At 40.4% G+C, this 19,181-nt stretch overlaps 2 protein-coding genes across 2 annotated transcripts in view; both read right to left on the bottom strand.

Moving 5' to 3' along the window:
- The window catches only part of LOC133652725 (alpha-1,6-mannosylglycoprotein 6-beta-N-acetylglucosaminyltransferase B-like), a 651,209-nt gene that overhangs the window by 349,422 nt on the left and 282,606 nt on the right, over positions 1–19,181 (bottom strand). The window lies entirely within an intron of this gene.
- Positions 8,574–19,181, bottom strand: part of LOC133651505 (germ cell-specific gene 1-like protein) — a 10,633-nt gene continuing 25 nt past the window's right edge. The window contains exons 1-5 of the mRNA XM_062049459.1: positions 18,902–19,181; positions 18,738–18,785; positions 18,473–18,625; positions 9,556–9,667; positions 8,574–9,492 (exon numbers count right to left, since the gene is read on the bottom strand). The exon at positions 18,902–19,181 is cut by the window's right edge and continues 25 nt beyond it. Coding sequence (XP_061905443.1) covers positions 9,201–9,492; positions 9,556–9,667; positions 18,473–18,625; positions 18,738–18,785; positions 18,902–19,181 — 885 coding nt within the window. The 3' untranslated portion in view covers positions 8,574–9,200. The remainder of the gene's footprint in view (positions 9,493–9,555; positions 9,668–18,472; positions 18,626–18,737; positions 18,786–18,901) is intronic.

Here is a 19,181-nt window from a genome sequence, read left to right as displayed (position 1 = left end):
GCTCTCCTCCACTGTCACGCTGCCGACAGGAGGAATCATCCGCACACCTGTCCTGATTGACGCCACGAGGGGGAGTCATTACTCCGAAGACGTCTTTATCCGGGCGCACAAAGACGGCAAAAACCCCGCACAGTAAAACTAAAGGCTATGTCTACACTAAGCCGGATAACCCTTTAAACGAATAATTATTTATTTAGCCTCCTTTCAGCCACATTATCGTTTAATGTCCCCCTCCTCGGATAATTTTTTACACGCTTGAATCTCCGGCTCTTAGCTTTGTATGGACCCATTGATCGTTTACAAACTGAGTCTGGAGAAGAAGTGACGTCAGAAAGACCGCGCCCCACACAGGAAGTGACGTCAGAAAGAAGGCGCCACGGCCATCCTTTTTATTTATTTTTTATTTTTTATTTCATTGAACAACAAACATACATTAATAATGCACACAAAAGTCAAGGCACTTTCAACATAACTCACAATCTACACATCAGGTTGAGCAAATCACGACATCAGCAAAACATGTCAAGGAAAGAAAACAAAAGTAAATACAGATAGATGATTAAATGTTAATAAATAATAATAATAAAAATATGAAAAAAAGAAAAGAAAAAGAAGACAAAAATGTCTACCTAAATCACTTTAAATGTTTTCAACAAAGATATCAATTTAAGGGATTGATTGATTGATTGAAACTTTTATTAGTAGATTGCACAGTACAGTACATATTCCTTACAATTGACCACTAAATGGTAACACCCGAATAAGTTTTTCAACTTGTTTAAGTCGGGGTCCACGTTAATCAATTCATGGTAGGGTTTTGTACTCTTAATCATCCTCCAAGATTTGATAGATAATTGTAAACCATTAAGCCAATTAGAAAATGTAGGCGTTTATGTAGAAAATGTTTTGCCTGAAGAATAACAATGTTGACAAACATTTCTATGTTACAGTCATTTATAAAAAAATACCAAATTTGATCTCTTCTATAGAGAATGGGGACATTTCCACACCCTTGTCTCTCAGCCAATCTCTGATCTCCTCCCAAAACACATATACACTCTCACATTCCACAAACAGATGATTGACAGATCCACAGATATAACAGCCATCAACAATCCATGTTAAATTTAATTTCAAAAAATAATTTCAACGGTATAATCCATTAATAATTTTAAATTGTATTTCTTTAATTTTGGGAATAGGGTATGTAATATATCTTGTCCTTATTTTCCTTAGCTCAACTTTTGTAAACTCCTTCAGGATATATTTTGTATGAACTGTGCCCGGAAACACAGCCAGCTTCATAACAACCGGAGCTAACCACTGGAAAGATGGAGGCAAGTCATCCAGATATGTCCGTCTTTCTGCTTTTTCTACATGTACAGACACCTGTGGAAACCACACATGAATACCTTAACTCTTGTGTGGTGTTCGGGTCTGTGGGACCCGTTTTCAATTTTTATTAAAAGAAAAATGATACAATTAATTAATTTTTCAAACTGAGACTCACTGACTTTGGCTAATTTTCTGTGAAGAACATACATCAGAATACATATTTAATGACCACACACCATGCACCCCCCTACACATTTCTATTACATATAAGATGTCCGGGTCCACTGGACCCGGGGCTAATAGAAGTGTAGAAATTGATGTTCTGTGTACCACACACACACACACACACACACACACACACACACACACACACACACACACACACACACACACACACAAACACACACACACACACACACACACACACACACACACACACACACACACACACACACACACACACACAGCAGGTCTAGACAGGAAGAGGACAGAGTGTAGGTACACAGAACATCAGAGGGTCAAATGTGCGAGAAAATGAGAGCAGACAGTGTTGACAAACAATGTTGCAACCTTGTGTGGGAACCGCAGGTGCAGAAACACAAAAGAAGAATCCCTGTAGGATGCAGAAACTGGCAGAGAAATGTTATGTTTATTGGGATAAGGTAAACAGCTGTTCAGTATTTTAACATAAAAGTGTTTGATTGTGAGGCATTAAAAGCCACATAATGCAACGGGTCCATCAGACCCACAAACGCTGGCTGAGTAACAACAATATGAACATTACACAAGGGTTAAGTTAAGGTAATGTCAAACCTCCCTGATCATGCAGTTTGAAACCCCAATAAATCCCAAAAGTTATAAGAAAAAAAGCAACAATCGCGCATGTATCACACGCCACCGTGACGCCCACACCGGAAGTAGATAGTTCGATAGGTGGATCAGGTAAATTAATGTTACTGTCATTGTAAATAATATACAACAACATTTAGTTTGAAGCACAAAGTCAAACCCGTAAGAAGTATGTATATAAAATCATTATTATTTCATCCATAATAAGCACATAATACCTAAAATCAAAATATAAGCATTTTATTTTAATAGTTTTTTTTAAAATTAAACAATCAAAAAAAAGAATACACAATAATACCATAATAATATAATTCCAATTCCAAAACTAAACCCAGCCCAGTAACATTCAAAATAGCAATCAACAGAGCAATTGAGAGGACACACAAACATGACACAAAACAATCCAAAGGTAGTCAAACAGAAATGAATAATATCAACAACAATACCAATATTAATAAGAATTCCAATGTAGCAGGGATTAGAAATCCCTCATTGACATTATCATCACAGCCATTTCTAAAAAATAAAAACATTAAAAAAATGAACAATAACAAGAGCAATTTCCATATGAAACAAAGATAGTCAAAAGGTACTGCAGAGACCAGTTTTTAGTGCATTATTTAATTTGGCCTGAAAATAAAATATGTGTAACTGTCTGGTGGTCTTAACTTAACTAGGGTCTCCCTGAAGGTTGAACAGGTGGTGAGCAGAGTGGGATGTGTCCTTCAGGAGAGTGTTTTTGGAGACACCGGGAGAGGAACATGGCTTCTGGGCTTAGCAGGCTTGTGTTTGTTATTTTTTACAGCAGTTGTTGTCGCCCTCTGCAGAGTCTTTTTGTCCGCTGAAGCGCTGCTGCCATGCCAAACCAGGGCGCCGTAGGTCAGGACACTTTTAGTAGAAGATTGGTAGAAGGCCAGCAGTAGTTCCTGAGAAACCACTGCTGTGCCTTCTTAAAGGGAAAGTGCACTTTTTTGGGAATTTTGCCTATCATTCACCATCCTTATGTAAGAAAAAAACAGATATGTCTTTCTTATGTGTAATGCATTCTAACTCGTAAATAAACGTAAAAATAAAGCCATTGGGAGCTCTTCTATTACTGTGGATGCATTATGTACTGCAAATGATTCGATAAGTAAGTATTAGTGATATTGTTACTAGAAGCGCTAACACAGACAAACTATTTTTAGCGGCACTCTAATTACAGAAAGCTAACTAGCTTTTGCTGCTATATTGACATATTGAGCTTCTGCATCGCCTCTGAGTTGGTGAAAGTTCATTCGAGTTTATAAATCTCTCACCTGGATAGTAGAAGGTTGTGGACATAAACAGAGAAGTTGGTCAACTTTGACATCCAACTTGTACCTGAAGATGGCCAGAGAGACACGAAAAGACGATTGTTTTGCACACACCTTTTATTTTTTAACCCTGCGCAAGGATTATGATTAATTCTTCATCTAAACGGGAACATATAAACATCCCATCAGTCGGCATCCCAGTGAGAGCAGACATTGTACAGTACTTGCATTTTTAAAAATATGTTTTTTTTCCCTCATGATGTCTGCCATGATTAGTAGTAGTCAAAGTTTATTTGGACAGTCCTTACTCACTGGGCCCTCTATGGGCTTCACAAACTGACAACAATATCCCCCCGGATCTAAACCATACACAAGAAAACTTGGGATAGGGTCTGCAGATGTGAGGAACCCACACCTTGGTGGCCGGCTGCAGTGGATGCCAAGTGGGTACAGATATTGAATTGGTACATCAATAGATCATGTGAGAGTCCAGTCTATCGAGAAGCTAGTCTAGGGTCGTAGGAGGTCTTCTTGCATGAAGAAAAGTCAACAACGCAGAGATGTCACCAACGGATGGATAGAGGAGTGGTCCACCCCGGGTCACAACTTGAAAACAACTAGTGCCCCATCCAGACTGGTACCTCTCCAGAGATAATCCGTGGCCACCTGGTAACCTCGCCATGTAGAAAAGAGAAACGGCAGATCAACTGGTCTAAAATAGAGTCTATTTAAAAGCTAGAGTATACAAATGAGTTTTAAGATGGGACTTAAATGCTTCTACTGAGTTAGCATCTCTAACTGTTACAGGTAGGGCATTCCAGAGTACTGGAGCCCGAATAGAAAACACTCTATAGCTCGCAGATTTTTTTGGGGCTCTTGGAATCACTAATAAGCCGGAGTTCTTTGAACACAGCTTTCTGGCCGGGACATATGGTACAATACAATCAGCAAGATAGGATGGAGCTAGACCGTTCAGTATTTTATACATAAGTAGTAAAACCTTACAGTCGCATCTTAAGTGCACAGGAAGCCAGTGCAGGTGAGCCAGTATAGGTATATATCAGTGACGTGCAGTCACTAGAGGCAGGTGAGGCGGGGCCTCACCTGCCATCATGGAAAGAAAAAAAATGTAAAAAGAAAAAAAAATAATTAAATTGTTTATGTATCCAGTGATTATACTATAACGTTATTTTCCATTTAACTTCACCAGTTTTAGATTATTTTTATTCAAAATCGCTGAATTTTCACATTTGCCGTTCAAATACTGAGAAGAGACGGTATCAGCACGTCACTGCGTTGTGCCTCAACATGGATTACGGACTCGGCTAACTGCTGGCTTGCTGTGCAGTGAGATCGTATTGCTATATGAACTATATTATACATTGCCATAGTTTAGTTAGCTGAGGTATATAATGTACAGTGTATTTTGTCAACAACTGTGTGTATGTAACGTATTTCTTGTGCTGAGCGATCATAAAACTGCTGCGAAGACTCACTGGCTGAGGATCGCCTCGCAGTAATCCCACCTCCTTGTGCCGGTGCACCCCCGCCGTAGAAAACGGGGGGGGGGGGGGGGGGGGGGCATGTTATATCAACTAAAGCCCACACTTAAACTTTCCACGTGCAAGATTGAATCTATTGTAACCTATTTTTATGGGCTTTCCTCTTTGTGATGTTAATTCCTGTTACACGCTGTTATACAGTATATGCCTTGCGCTCTTATTTTGAAGGCGCTAAGAGCGGAAGTGATGACACGTTGGAGTGGAGCGGAGGTTTTTGAAAGAAGGTAAATAAAGTGGTCCTCGTGTAAACTGGAGCCTCTGTGTTTATTATTTTGTAGTTTCATACAGTATATGCGACATTTATAAACCCTCGGTTACACTATTTAAAAAAGTTATTTAATAAGAAGCCAAAAAGTGCAAAAACAATAATGTTCATTTTGGAGGAGTTGTGAATGACCGCAGGGCCACAACATTAGGTACACCTGCAGACTGCAGCACGGATTTCATATTTCATTCATTCACAACTCCTCCAACATGAACATTATTGTTTTTGCACTTTTTGGCTTCTTATTAAATAACTTTTTTAAATAGATTAAATCTTGCACGTGGAAAGTTTAAGCCAGAAAAAGAGAACTTTCATCTGAAACGCGACAGTCTATTCTTGTTTTTAGAAATGAAGGCTATTCCACAAAATTGTTTGGGTGACCCCAAACTTTTGAACGGTAGTGTACGTATATAAAAGGTGTATACAGTGTAGGTATATATATGTATATCGGTATATAAAGGTTTATACAGTATAGGCATCAGTGTTGGGACCAACGCGTTACAAAGTAACGCATTACTGTTACGCCGTTATTTTCGGCGGTAACTAGTAGTCTAACGCGTTATTTTTTATATTCAGTAACTCAGTTACTGTTACTACAAGATGTGTTACTGCGTTATTTCCGTTATTTTTTATGTAGTATCGGCTAGAAACTGAGAAGTTCTGAGTGTTTTATTGGAGAGCTGCAGTGTCGTCCTTCTGAATCTTCCTGTGTCACAAGGGGGAGAAGAGAAGAGGCGCGGGGGGGGGGGGGGGGGGGGGGGGGTAGTGTCTGTGTTTACAAACAAGACATCATGGCCGAGCCGAAGTCCAGTTTCTTAACATGGAGAAATTCTCACTACTTTTCTTCTGTCGAGCACAAAGAAAAGAACATTTTAGTTAAATGTAAGTTGTGTCTTGGATCAAAGATCCCATCTACTGCCCAAAACAGTAATTCAAATCTGCTGAAACAGCTACAAAAGCAACATGCTTCGACGAAGCTAGTAAAGAGAGAGATACACTTCAACTCCACCTCCACCTAAGCAACAGCAACTGGATTTTAACAGAGGGATTGCTAGCCAGGACAACATTGATAGAGCCATTGCAGCATATGTGCTAGAAGACATGCAGGCTATTTCTACAGTGGAGTCACCCGCTTTCAGGCAGCTAATTAGCATGATATTGGCGTGAAATGGCAAATGGCACATGGACAGTGAGTACATAAAAATGGAAAGCGAGCCAAAGAAAACACTCCAAACTCTGCCTCTGCTCATCATTCAGCACTGAAGGTACACACACTCTGTCAATTCTCTTATATACTCTTTCATTCTAGACTTATAGAGTGTTTGATTATCACATCACTCTAAATGTATAGACTATAAAGTTCACAAACATAAAGAGGGATCCTACTGGGCCAGGCCAATCTTTCCTTATCTCTAAACTAAAATTGGGGAAATGTGTAGAGTGTTCTGGGCTTCAGTACGGTGTTGATCTCCTGAAGACATGATTTTATTTCACAATTCCTTGAGAGAAAAAAATGCCTGGTTAGGCTTTGTGTATGTCATGCGTGCCTTCCTTGGGTGAAGCCAGGTTTACAGCTTTGTTGTTATTATGCTGTTTGCTACTTATGTACAGTATGTTATGTTGTAGCTATTTAAAATAGTTTTGTCATTTTGTTCTGGCCTGAAATAAATTGTCCCTTTGAAACATATCTTTGTCTTTGTGTGTTGTATGTAGACCACATTGCTTAGCAGAGTTCAGTGATGTAAATGCATGTCAAGATGATCAACAGATTGTAGATGATGAAGGCTAAAAGGTCATTAATGGGAGCCTTAAAAAAAAAAAAAAAAAAAAAGGAAGAAAAAAAAGAGGTAACTAAATAGTTACTTTTCACAGTAACGCAATACTTTTTGGTGTTAGTAACTGAGTTACTTTTGAAAAAGGGTAAATGGTAACTGTAACTAGTTACTAGTTTTCAGTAGCTAGCCCAACACTGATAGGCATATATGTAGGTTTACATGTATATAGGTATATAAAATTATATACAGTATAGGTATATATATATATATATATATATATATATATATATATATATATATATATATATATATATATATATATATATATATATATATATATATATATATATATATATATGTAGGTGTATATTTATATAGGTATATAAAGGTATATACAGTATATGTGTGTATATATAGGTTTATACATATGTAGAGTATAGGTATATATATAGGTTTATATGTATATAGGTATATACGGTTATATACAGTATAGACGTAATATGATCAAACGTTCTTGTTCTTGTCAAAAGTCTAGTCAACTGTAATCTTTTAATGCTCGACATAGGGAGGCCCGAAAATAATACGTTACAGTAATCAAGACGAGACGTAACGAATGCATGAATATTGATCATGGACAAAATGGAACGAATTTTAGCGATATTATGGAGATGAAAGAAGGCTGTTTTAGTAACACTCTTAATGTGTGACTCAAACGAGAGAGTTAGGTCGAAGATAATACCCAGATTTTTCACCAAGTTGCTTAGTACTATTGTTTTATTGTTTTATTGTCAAATTTCAATGTGGGTTCCTTAAACAAGTGCCTGAGTCGAGCTTAAACCTCGTCCCTTGATAGCTCTGGCTTTTAGCTCGGTAGCTAGCGCACTAGTGTTTCTGAGACCTGGGCAGAAAGCAAGGACGTTCCCAACACTTGACAACACGATGTGGTTATTCCAAATCTTACAGAAACAAAATGACTGTTTTGAACTTAGAAGCTTTTCGTCTGCACAAAAAACACAGCATTTTCCGGACTATATATGCTGCAACCACTAAATTTTAGAAGAAAAAAATATTTTCCATATGTAAGCCGCACCTGACTATAAGCCGCAGATATATACGTTGTGAAATGAGTTATTTACACAGAAATATTCTGTAAATGTTTATTTAAATACCTTAATTGTTTCCAAACGATGTCTTTAACAGGGCAGTAAAACGACTGATCAAACAAAACAGAAGCCGTCATTCGTGGACCCGCTAGCTGCGGAAGCTAGCTCCCCATTCAGCTAAACAGACTCAATAACGACGTTTTGGTGAATTCACTGAGGAACTTGTGAAACTGAAACAATACAAAAAGAATGCTATTGCAAGTTGATAATACTAACACAGACACTCGTAACTATTATAGTTTTTAAGGTATTAAGGTTTTCTGGTTCCGAACAACATATGCAACCCAGCAATTGCGGTTTTTCGATTTTTTTAATTTGATATTATCATGATTAGCGTTAATCGTTACATCCGTGCACCTACAGGTTACTTGAATAATCCTTTCAAGACCAGACCAATAGGTCACAATATTATCATGTGTTGAGGCGCTGATCCCTTCTGTTTGAGCTTCAGTGTTAGCATAAACAGAAGACACACACACACACACACACACGCACACACACACACACACACACACACACACACACACACACACACACACACACACACACACACACACACACACACACACACACACACACACACACACACACACACACAATGCAATAATATAAGAGGCACCATGTTGTCCTCTGTGTCAGCAGAAATGACATGTCCTGTCACATGACTCCCCGCTCGTCCATACGTCCACGCGGCTAAGTGTCAAAGGTCACGTGGTCAAAGAAGCAGCTTAGTGTCAAAACGCCGCTTAGCATATCACATGACCACGTGGAAGATTTGATGAGACGCATGTTGTGTCAAAGCCGAGCGTGTTACATTATTTCCACCACACACACACATACACACATAAAAAAAATTCCGTTATTAGATTTTTCAATCCCACAGTCGAGTGGGTGGAGGGAAATGGGTCCAGGATGTGTTGCAGTGGACCACAGGGTCAAAGGTCACCCTTCTATTTTTAGCAATACGCCTCTCCTTGCGGCTCGGTGGCGTGGTCCATTTCCAGCACGTAGGCGGTCCCCGTGGGCGGCTTGTGCCCGTTGGCGGGGGGCAGCTCCAGCGGGGCCTCGGCGTCGGCCGTCACGTACCACATGTGATCGGGGAGGTCCAGCTCCATCAGCTTCTGCTTGATCAGCAGGCTCTTCTCGATGTTCCGCCTCTTGAACTTGAACTCGATGATGGTCTTGGTGTAGCGGTTCAGCGCCGTGACCGCCGAGCCCATGCAGGTGCCGAAAGACCCCCACGCTAGGCTGGGAGGAGGAAGTCACAGTTTGTGATGGCCGACGCACATTGTTCATGAATATGCTTCTTACGCGTAAGACCAGCTGTAGTCCCAGGTTTTGGGTCTCCAGTCTTCTGGACCCATGGCCACGGCCAGCTGGAAGATGGTGGTGAACATCATGTGGGCCACCATCCCACAAAGGCCTGCAGGCACGTTCAAAGACGTTGTAGTCCCAGCACAACATAAAACACCAATTTTAAGACATGTTGAAATATTTTTGAGTCCTAGCAAACATAAAACACCACTTTTAAGTCATGTTTAAAGACTTTTTAATCCCAGCACAAAATAAAACACCAATTTTAAGTTATGTTCAAAGACTTTTTGGTCCCAGCACAACATAAAACACCACTTTATGTCTTTTTAGTCCCAGCATAACATAAAACACCACTTTTAAGACATGTTGAACTACTTTTTAGTCCTAGCAAACATAAAACACCACTTTTAAGTCGTGTTTAAAGACGTTTTTAATCCCAGCACTACATAAAACACCACTTTTTAAGACATGTTTAAATACTTTTTAGTACTAGCAAACATAAAACACCACTTTTTAAGACACGTTTAAAGACATTTTCGTCCTAGCAAACATAAAACGCCACTTTTAAGTCATGTTTAAAGACTTTTTAGTCCTAGCACAAACAAATCATCACTTTTAAGTCATGTTCAAATACTCTTTAGTACCAGCACAACATAAAACACCATTTTTAAAACATGTTCAAAGACTTTTTAGTACCAACGCAACATAAAACACCACTTTTAAGACATGTTCAAAGACTTTTTAGTCCTAGCAAACATAAAATACCACTTTTAAGACATGTTCAAAGACTTTTTAGTCCCAGCAACAACAAAAAACATCCCCTTCAAGACATGTTCAAATACTTTTTAGTCCCAGCACAACATAAAATATCCCTTTTAGGTCATGTTTAAATACTTTTTAGTCTCAGCACAAAATAAAACACCACATTTAAGTCATCTTCAAATACTTTTTTGTCCCAGCACAAAATAAAACACCACTTTTTAAAACATGTTTAAAGACTTTTTAGTCCGAGCACAACTTAAAACACCACTTTTTAAGACATGTTCAAAGACTTTTTAGTCCCAGCACAACATAAAACACCACTTTTTAAGACATATTCAAATACGTTTTAGTCTTTGCAAACATAAAACAGCATCAAATACTTTAATCAGCTATTATTTTAACTTTTTATAATTTTTTAACATTCTGTTTCTATCCAAATGAAAGTACCATAACAATGATGGCTGCTGTAAGAAAAGCTTACAAATCAGGTGTTTGTATCCTAGTAGTACTTTGCTCCAAATAAAAGTGAACAAGAGAATACAATCCTGCAAGTAATTTGTTTGTTTGGATGGATCATATTTATATTCAGATTGAATAATATCACAGTGCTCCATCTCTCAGCCCCTTTGGACTTTCTGCATCCTTTCATCCTGCACTCAGAATCCTGCAGCTTTACTGGGGATTAACTCCCAACAACGGTGTGTGTGTGTGTTTGCGCGTGTGTGTCTGTGCAATTGTGTGTTTGTGCATGCAAATGTGTGTGTGTGTGTGTTTTGTGTGCGTGTGAGTGCGTTTGTGTCTGTGCATCAATGTATGTGTGTGTGTGTGTGTGCGTGCGTGCCTGTGTGTGTGTGTGTGTGCATGTGCGTGTGCGTGTGAGTGCGTTTGTGTCTGTGCATCAATGTGTGTGTGTGTGTGTGCGTGTGTGCCTGTGTGTGTGTGTGTGTGTGTGTGTGTGTGCGTGTGTGTGTGTGCATGTGCGTGTGCGTGTGATTAGGTCCTTTGGGCAGGTCTTGGTCAGGGCCCAAAAGCTGCCTGCCTCCAATCGGATTATTGCACAAACGAGCAGAAAAATCCTCAGTCAACCAGTGTAGACCACCCACTAACATGCTGATAACTAGTCTAACTAGTCCTCTCGATGCACCACACTGACCTCATATTAGACCTGAGATTATACTCACGATGGCCGCGCCCTGTTTGGCTGCGGCTGCAGAGGCTAGTGGTAGTAATGGACCTTTTTTGGCAAATATATCAGTCAATTCTGTAAATTTCAAAGTTAACTTCCAGCGTAGTCACTCCATAACAACAACGACATGGACTACAGGGAGGAGGTGAAACATCTGGTTGACTGGTGCAGAACCAACAACCCGGTCCTGAACGTCGACAAGACCAAGGAGATCATCGTCGACTTCAGGAAGCACCAGTCCAACCACACTCCACTCTTCATCAACGGCACAGCGGTGGGGATGGTAAGCAGCACCAAGTTCCTGGGGGTGCAGGTAAATGACAATATAACCTGGTCCCTACACACCGGAGCTCTTGTAAAAAGAGCTCAGCAGCGCATGCACTTTTTGCGTCGGATGAAAAGAGCACAGCTCCCTCCCCCCATTCTCAGCACATTCTACAGAGGCACTATAGAGAGCCTGCTGACCAACTGCATCTCTGTCTGGACTGGAGCCTGCAGTCCCTCAGACTGGAAGTCTCTGCAGAGAGTGGTGATGACGGCGGAAAAGATCATCAGGACTCCTCTTCCTCCTATCCAGGAGATCCCAAAAAGCCGCTGCCTGACCAGGGCTCAGAAAATCTGTAGAGACTCCTCCCACCCCCACCATGGACTATTTTCACTGCTGGACTCTAGAAAAAGGTTCCGCAGCCTCCGTAGCAGAACCTCCAGGTTCTGTAACAGCTTCTTCCCTCAGGCCGTAAGACTCTTGAACGCATCAAAATAATTCCCTCAATTCCCCCCAAAAAGGATGAACTCGCTGGAATATAAAGACAATATAACATACATCCATAAACGTGGATGCATATGCAAAAGTGCAATATATTTATCTCTACAGTAATCTATTTATTTATATCTGCACCGTATTGCTCTTTTATCCTGCACTACAACAAGCTAATGCAACGGAATTTCGTTTTTATCTGTACTGTAAAGTTAAAATTTGAATGACAATAAAAGGAAGTCTAAGTCTAACTCTCTAAGTCTAATAACTAGTCATCTTAATGCACCGCACTGACCCACTAATAATTACTCCAACTAGTCCTCTTGATGTGCCACACCTACCTGATATTGAGTCTTACTAGTCATTTTGATGCGCTGCACTGACCTACTGATAACTAATGTAACTAGTCATTTTGATGTGCCACATTGACCTGCTGATAACTAGTCTAACTATTCCCCTTGATGCAACACAGTGACTTGCTGATAACTAATTAAACTTGTCCTCTTAAAGCGCAACACAGATCTGCTGATGACTAGTATAACCAGTTTTTTGATGGACCACACTGACGTGCTGATAACTAATCCAAATAGTCCTTTTGATGCGCCATACTGACCTGCTGATAACTAGTCTAATTAGTCCTCTTAAATTGCCACACTGACCTGCTGATAACTAGTCTAACTAGTCCTCTTGAAGCACCACAATGACCTATGGATAAAAATACTAACGAGTTCCCAATTGATGTGCCACATCAACCGACTGATAACTAGTCTAACTAGTCATTTTGATGCGCCACACTGACCTACTGATAACGAATGTAACTAGTCTTTATGATGTGCCACACTGACCTGCGTATAACTATTCTAAACAGTCCTCTAAAAGCGCCACACTGACTTACTGATAACTAATCTAACTGGTCCCGTTTATGTGCCACATTAACCTGCTGAAAACTAGTCTAAGTAGTCATTTTGATGCGCCCCATCGACCTAGTCCAACTAGTCATTTTAATGTGTCGCACTAACCTGCTGATAACTAATGTAACTAATCATCTTGAAACACCACACTCACCTGCTGATAACTAACCTTACTAGTCCTCTTAAATCTCCACACTGACCTGCTGACAACTACACCAACTAGTACCCTTGATGCGCCTTGATGACCTGCTGATAACTCGTCTAACTAGTCATTTTGATGTGACACACTGACCTACTGATAACTAATCTAACTAGTCACTTTGATGTGCCACACTGACCTACTGATAACTAATCTAACTAGTCATTTTGATGTGCCACACTGACCTACTGATAACTAATCTAACTAGTCATTTTGATGTGGCACACTGACCTACTGATAACTAGTCTAACTAGTCATTTAGATGTGCCACATTTACCGACTGATAACTAGTCCAACTAGTCATTTTAATGTGCCGCACTAACCTGCTGATAACTAATCTAACTAAGGCGCTGAGTAGTGTGGCACTAGATAGTCATTTTGATGCACCATATTGACCTGCAGCTAACTAGTTTAACTAATAATTTTAAAGCACCACATTGACCTGCTGATAACTAATCTAAGTAGAGATTTTGATGCACCATACTGACCTCTTGATAACTAGTTTAACTAATCATTTTAAAGCACCACACTGACCTGCTGATAACTACTCAAACTAATACCCTTGATGTTCCACACTTACCTGCTGATAACTAATCTACAGTATATAGTCCTCTTAAAGCGCCACACTGACCTACTGATAACTGATCTAACTAGTCATTTTGATGCGCCCTACTGACCTGCGAAAAACTAGTCTAAACAGTCCTCTTAAAGTAGCACACTGACCTACCCATAACTAGTCTAACCAGTCCTTATAAAAGTGCCACAGTGACCTGCTGATCTTCTTCTGGCTCTCAGCCAAGGCAGACACATTCCCTCCATGTGTCCTGCTTGTTTCCTTGTCTTGTCTTGTCCTAACTTTCTAAGAGCCTCTTTTGCAAAATCTGAAACATGGATTAGACAAAGTGGTCTCTCAAGGAAGTTGACAACATCTTCTGGATGAGAAGCTCAGGTCCTGGGGAACCTGCCTAGATACATTTTGCTGCTGGATACATGAGGGACTCGTGGGAGATTTGGAGAGTTACTGACCTGCTTATAACTAGTTTAACTACTCATCGTGATGCACCACACTGACCTGCTAATTACTAGTCAGACTAGTTCTCTTGATGCACTCATTTTATGATAACTAGTCTAATTAGTCCACTTAATGCATCATACTGACCAGCTGACAACTAGTCTGACTAGTTATATTGATGCTCCATACTGACCAGCTGACAACTGGTCTAGTTTTCTTAATGACATTATGACAACTAGTCTGACCAGTTTTCTTGATGCACCATACTGACCAGCTGACAACTAGTCTAACTAGTTTTCTTAATGCACCATATTGACTTTATGACAACTAGTCTAACTACTTTTCTAATACACCATACTGACATTATGACAATTAGTCCGACTAGTTTTTTAATGCACCAAACTGACATTATGACAACTAGTCTGACCAGTTTTTTTGATGCACCATACTGACCAGCTGACAACTAGTCTAACTAGTTTTGTTAATGCACCATACTGACTTTATGACAACTAGTTTAACTAATTTTCTAATACGCCATACTGACATTATGACAACTAGTTTAACTAATTTTGTAATACACCAACTTGTTTCTTAATACACCATACTGACATTATAACTAGTCTGACTAGTCCTCATCATGCACCACACTGACATTATGATAACAAGTCTGACTAGTTTTTGAGCTGCACCATACTGACCAGCTGACAACCAGTCTAACTAGTTTTCATAATGTGCCATACTGACTTTAGGACAACTAGTCAAACTAGTTTTCTTAATAGACAATACTGACATTTTGATAGCTAGTCTGACTAGTCCTCATCATGCACCACACTGACATGACAACTAGTCTGACCAGTTTTCTTGATGCACCATACTTACCAGCTGACAACTAGTCTAACTAGTTTTCTTAATGCGCCATACTGACTTTATGACAACTAGTTTAACACATTTTCTAATACACCATACTGACATTATGACAATTAGTCTGACTAGTTTTTTAATGCACCAAACTGACATTATGACAATTAGTCTGACTAGTTTTTTAATGCACCAAATTGACATTATGACAACTAATCTGACTAGTTTTTGTGATGCACCATACTGACCAGCTGACAACCAGTCTAACTAGTTTTCTTAATGTGCCATACTGACTTTAGGACAACTAGTCGAACTAGTTTTCTTAATAGACAATACTGACATTTTGATAACTAGTCCTTATCCTGCACCACACTGACATGACAACTCGTATGACCAGTTTTCTTGATGCACCATACTGACCAGCTGACAACTAGTCTAACTCGTTTTCTTAATGCACCATATTGACTTTATGACAACTAATCCAACTTGTTTTCTTAATACACCACACTGACATTATGATAACTAGCCTGACTACTCCTCTTCATGCACCACACCGACAGTATGATAACTAGTTTGACTATTCCTCTTGATGCACCACACTGATATTATGATAAGTAGTTTGACTGGTCTTGATGCACAGCACTCACCTGATAACCAAGAGTGTCCTGATCAAACGTTTTCACTTCTGATATGATACTGATAATAAAGCTTTGAGTATTTGCCGATACTGATGTTATTCTGAAACGATATCAGCAGGAATCATCCATACTTGAATTATTCAGTAGTGTGGGATGTTAGAAAAGGTCCGACCAAGTGAAATGAGTCAAACAGAGAACAATGGTAGTCGTGGAAAACACTAACCTATTTATCATGAGCTGTCTGGAATGGATTTATACTGTCTTTAAGTTGAAGTGGAGTGGTAATTGTTTTTGGCAACACCTATTACTCACAATTAGCCACTGGGGTAAACTCATGAACATCTGAATGATGCGGACACGTTTGTTACTGGATACTTGGTATGATATCAAATCAATGTACAAGATCAATATCTATATGTAGTCCTCTTAAAGCGCCACACTGACCTACTGATAACTACTCCAACTTGCACGCTTGATGTGCCATACTGACTTGCTGATAACTAGTCTAAGTAGTCCCCCTAAAGCGCCACACTGACCAACGAATAACTAATATAACTAGTCATTCTAAAGAACCACACTTACCTTCTGATAACTAGTCCAACTAGTCCTCTTTAAGCGCCACATTTACCTGTGATAACTACTATAACTAGTCCTCTTAAAGCACCACACTGACCAGTGGATAAATATACTAACTAGTTCCCAATTGATGTGGCACATTGACCAACTGATAACTAGTATAAGTAGTCCTCTTAAAGCGCCACACTGACCAGTGGATAAATATACTAACTAGTTCCCATTTGATGTGGCACATCGACCGACTGATAACGAGTCTAACTAGTCCTTTCGATGTGCCACACTGACCTACTGATAACTAATCTAACTAGTCATTTTGATGCGCCACACTGACCTGTGTATACCTAGTCTAAACAGTCCTCTAAAAGTGCCAAACTGACCTACTGATAACTAATCTAGCTAGTCCTTTTGATGTGCCACATTGACCCGCTGATAGCTTGTCTAACTAGTCATTTTAATGCACCACACCAACCTATTGAATACCAGTACTTTTGATGCACCACATCGACTGACTCATAACTAATCAAATTAGTCCTTTTGATGTGCCACACTGACGTACTGATAACTAATCTAACTAGTCCTTTTGATGTGCCACATTGACCTGCTAATAACTCGTCTAACTAGTCATTTTAATGCACCACACCAACCTATTGATAACTAGTCTAACTAGTACTTTTGAAGCACCACATTAACCGACTCATAACTAGTCTAACTAGTCCTTTTGATATGCCACACTGACCTACTGATAACGAATCTACCTATTCCTTTTGATGTGCCACTTTGATTTGCTGATAACTCGTATAACTAGTAATTTTATTGCACCACACCAACCAATTAATAACTAGTCTAACTAGTCCTTTTGATGTGCTGCATCGGTAACTAGTCTAACTAGTAATGTTGATGTGCCACATTGACCTGATAACTAATGTAACTAGTAATTTTGATGCGTCACACTTACCTGCTAATAACTAATCTAACTAATATTCTTAAATATCTTAAATATTGGATGGGGACGCCCCTTACTGATAACTAATCCAACTAGTCCTCTTACTGCACCACACCAACCTATTGACAACTAATCTAACTAGTCCCTTTGATGCGCCACACTGACCTGCTGATAAGTAGTCTACCTAGCCATTTTGATGTGCCACACTTACCTGCTGATAACTAATCCAAGTAGTCTTCCTAAATATCTGAAATATCGGGTGGGCACACCCCTACTGATAACTAATCCAACTAGTCCTCTTAATGCATCACACCAACATGTGGATAACTAGTCTAACTAGTAATTTTGATGCACCACATCGACCAACCGATAACTAGTCTAACTAGTAATTTTGATGCGCCACACTGACCTCCTGATAACTAATCTAACTAGTCCTTATGATGTGGCACACTGACCCGCGTATAACTAGTCTAATCAGTCCTCTAAAAGCGCCACACTGACCTGCTGATAACTAATATAGTAGTCTTCTTAAATATCGGATGGGGACACCCATACTGATAACGAGTCTAACTAGTCCTCTTGATGCTGATACTGCTAGTTTTACTCCGGTCTTCCTCAGTGACATTGTTTGCACTTGCACTACTTCACTGGGTGTAAGTGGTTAGTACTTTTACGCGGCATAAGTACTTTGAGTACATCTGAAGTCCATCAGAGGTGGCCACCTGCTCAGTGGCTTTGTGCTTAGAGTGTCTGCCCTGAGATTGGTAGGTTGTGAGTTCAAACCCCGGCCGAGTCATACCAAAGACTATAAAAATGGGAACCATTACCTCCCTGCTTGGCACTCAGCATCAACGGTTGGAATTGGGGGTTAAATCACCAAAAATTATTCCCGGGCACGGCCCCCGCTGCTGCTCACTGCTCCCCTCACATCCCAGGGGGTGATCAAGGGTGATGGGTCAAATGCAGAGGATAATTTCACCACACCTAGTGTGTGTGTGGGACAATCATTGGTACTTTAACTTTGAACTTTAATACTCAGTACGAAAACAATCTTCCAGCTCCAGGCGCTTACCTGACAGCGCGGTGCACATGGCGGCGAAGGCACTCAGCTTCAGTTTGTTCATCACGCTGAAGCAGGGGCACTGTTCCAGGATCATGAGGGCGCCGCCCGCAAACAGCAGGGCCAGGTACAAGGTCTCGGCCACGATGCAGAGCCACAGCACACCTGCGAGGTGCACGTCACAAAAAGCAAAAGCCTCTTTAGCCACGGTCTCCGTGGGTCAAGGTGTGTCGCAGGGAACCACCTGACAAGGTGTGTGCATGGAACGGCAACTGACCTCGCTCGTGTTCAGGTGCGATCTCCGAGAAGTCACGACAGTCGAAGCCTGGCGTCACATAACATTCCATCGTCAACGTTTTTTACAGCGAGCATGTCATTACCAGGAGGCTAAATGTCATTCCTGGCTGTGCAAGACCGAGGCGGACACGTTCCCTCTCTTACCGTTCATGTCTGCGGCCTGCTCGCAGGAGAAGAAGATCCCGGTGTGGAACTTCTTGAGCAGGAATTTCTCCTCGCCGGTCTCGAAGATGTACTGCACCAGGCGGCTGTCGTTGATGTTGGAGCTGTTGAAGCGGATGCAGAAGAACTGCTTGACCTGGATGGGCGGCCCCGTGCAGAAGGGCTTGGCCACCTTCCTGGTGCCCTCGCACCAGTGGCTGGTGCACACGGCCGACAGGGCGAACACAAATGCCATAAAGTTGAGGGTGAGCGCCAGCGAAGC

The sequence above is a fragment of the Entelurus aequoreus genome, linkage group LG06 (assembly GCF_033978785.1).
Source record: "Entelurus aequoreus isolate RoL-2023_Sb linkage group LG06, RoL_Eaeq_v1.1, whole genome shotgun sequence".
Taxonomy (NCBI): Eukaryota; Metazoa; Chordata; class Actinopteri; order Syngnathiformes; family Syngnathidae; genus Entelurus; species Entelurus aequoreus.
Note: the sequence above shows the minus strand (reverse complement) of the source record. Positions and strands in the feature narration are given on the sequence as shown.